This window comes from Orycteropus afer, unplaced genomic scaffold, assembly GCF_000298275.1.
Source record: "Orycteropus afer afer isolate SDZICR_OR568_19922 unplaced genomic scaffold, OryAfe1.0 scaffold00007, whole genome shotgun sequence".
In the NCBI taxonomy this organism is placed as follows: Eukaryota; Metazoa; Chordata; class Mammalia; order Tubulidentata; family Orycteropodidae; genus Orycteropus; species Orycteropus afer.
In genome coordinates this window covers 17,134,792-17,136,223 of record NW_006921594.1, presented here as the reverse complement: position 1 = coordinate 17,136,223, position 1,432 = coordinate 17,134,792, and the positions used below count along the sequence as shown (strand labels likewise).

Below are 1,432 nucleotides of genomic sequence, written 5' to 3'. Positions count from 1 at the left end.
TTAATTATTATCTCTGATACATATTACTTCATTTGCCATGAAAAGAAAAGTTCTTGTCTATTTGCAAATACCTGGGCAGTCAAAGGCAAAACTTTAAAGTATGTGAATTGTCTCCTCTTGAATCTTATCTTCTTGCCATAGTGCCAATGCAAACCTTTGTGGCCAAAGTCCTCACACTCTTTCACATCCTTCTGTGATCAAAATGTACTTCCCAGAATCGGGAAATGGTGTTAGTTCTTTATTTTTGAATATGAATGTAAGCCACAGTGTCACCTCCTCTAATGATATTTTAACTTTAAGTTTTCCTACCCTTCTCTTCCCTTCTTCCTTTAAAGAAATTTCAGTGAACAGGAGGAGAGAAGATCTTTTGGAAGACACTTCCAAAATTATAGCAATAATTGTAATTTATACTCTGCTGACACTGAACAATGGCCCTGCTGAAAGTAAAATTTAAATCTTATAATTGAGACTATAGGTTATGAAATATACTAGCTAAAGCAAAACTGGAAGTGGTTGGAAGAAAGGGTTTTAAATGTGTTCTCACATCCATTTCACCAGTCTATAAATGCTAGAAAATTTTCTGTGTACTCATTACCTAATCATGTTAAAAGTAAAATTTTAATTATAATTTTGCAAACAAATGTTAGTAACAGCATTTATAGTTTAGTACCATATTTTTTAAAATTAATAACATATTGTAGTTGAATAAGGAAAATAGAGAATTAACCTTTTTGTCTCATATAATTATCAAAATATCTCACTTAAATGTACATTTCAAAATGTAAGAATCAATTTCTTTAAATCATCACAAGTCAGCTAGGGCAAATGGATTAGGTGACCATGGTTTGATTGTTGTTCACTGTAAGACACATCAATCTTTGTCTTCACCATCTCTCAGTGAAAAAATATATGGAATCTTATACTATTTGCATTATGATTTCCCTGGGAAGGAGATATCACTCTTGCTTTTTCTCCAAATATTGTCTAACATACCTAGGCTCATGGTAGTTGAGATATGAATAGTGCTCCAGGAGTTTCCAAGTAATCCCATTATCATAAGAATAATGCAATAAAACTCCTTCGCCAGGCTGGTCTGGAGCTCTGCATGTGCTCAGGACAGACTTGCTCCCCAGCCTCAGTGTGAACTGGAGAAACCTAGAGAATAGTCTACAATTAGTGCATGCATAAAAACAAATTTTTTAAATCATAGTTTTCTTCATGGTTTTAAAAGAATTTTGAGCAAATTTACATGAACCACCCAAAAGCTATAGGTCCCCATTCTTCCTTCTTTAGAAAAAATGTAATTTCATTGTGAGATGTATGAATATATGTAGAAGTTAAGGTCAATGCATACATTTTATATACAGATAAATACATGCAAATACAACTGGATGTTTATACATATTTGTATACTATGCACTGTGTATGTACA

The 1,432-nt window shown here is 32.6% G+C and overlaps 1 protein-coding gene across 1 annotated transcript in view; it reads right to left on the bottom strand.

The window, feature by feature from the left end:
* Positions 1-1,432, bottom strand: part of RELN (reelin) — a 710,657-nt gene that overhangs the window by 210,872 nt on the left and 498,353 nt on the right. Inside the window, exon 19 of the mRNA XM_007944540.1 lies at positions 994-1,167. Coding sequence (XP_007942731.1) covers positions 994-1,167 — 174 coding nt within the window. The remainder of the gene's footprint in view (positions 1-993; positions 1,168-1,432) is intronic.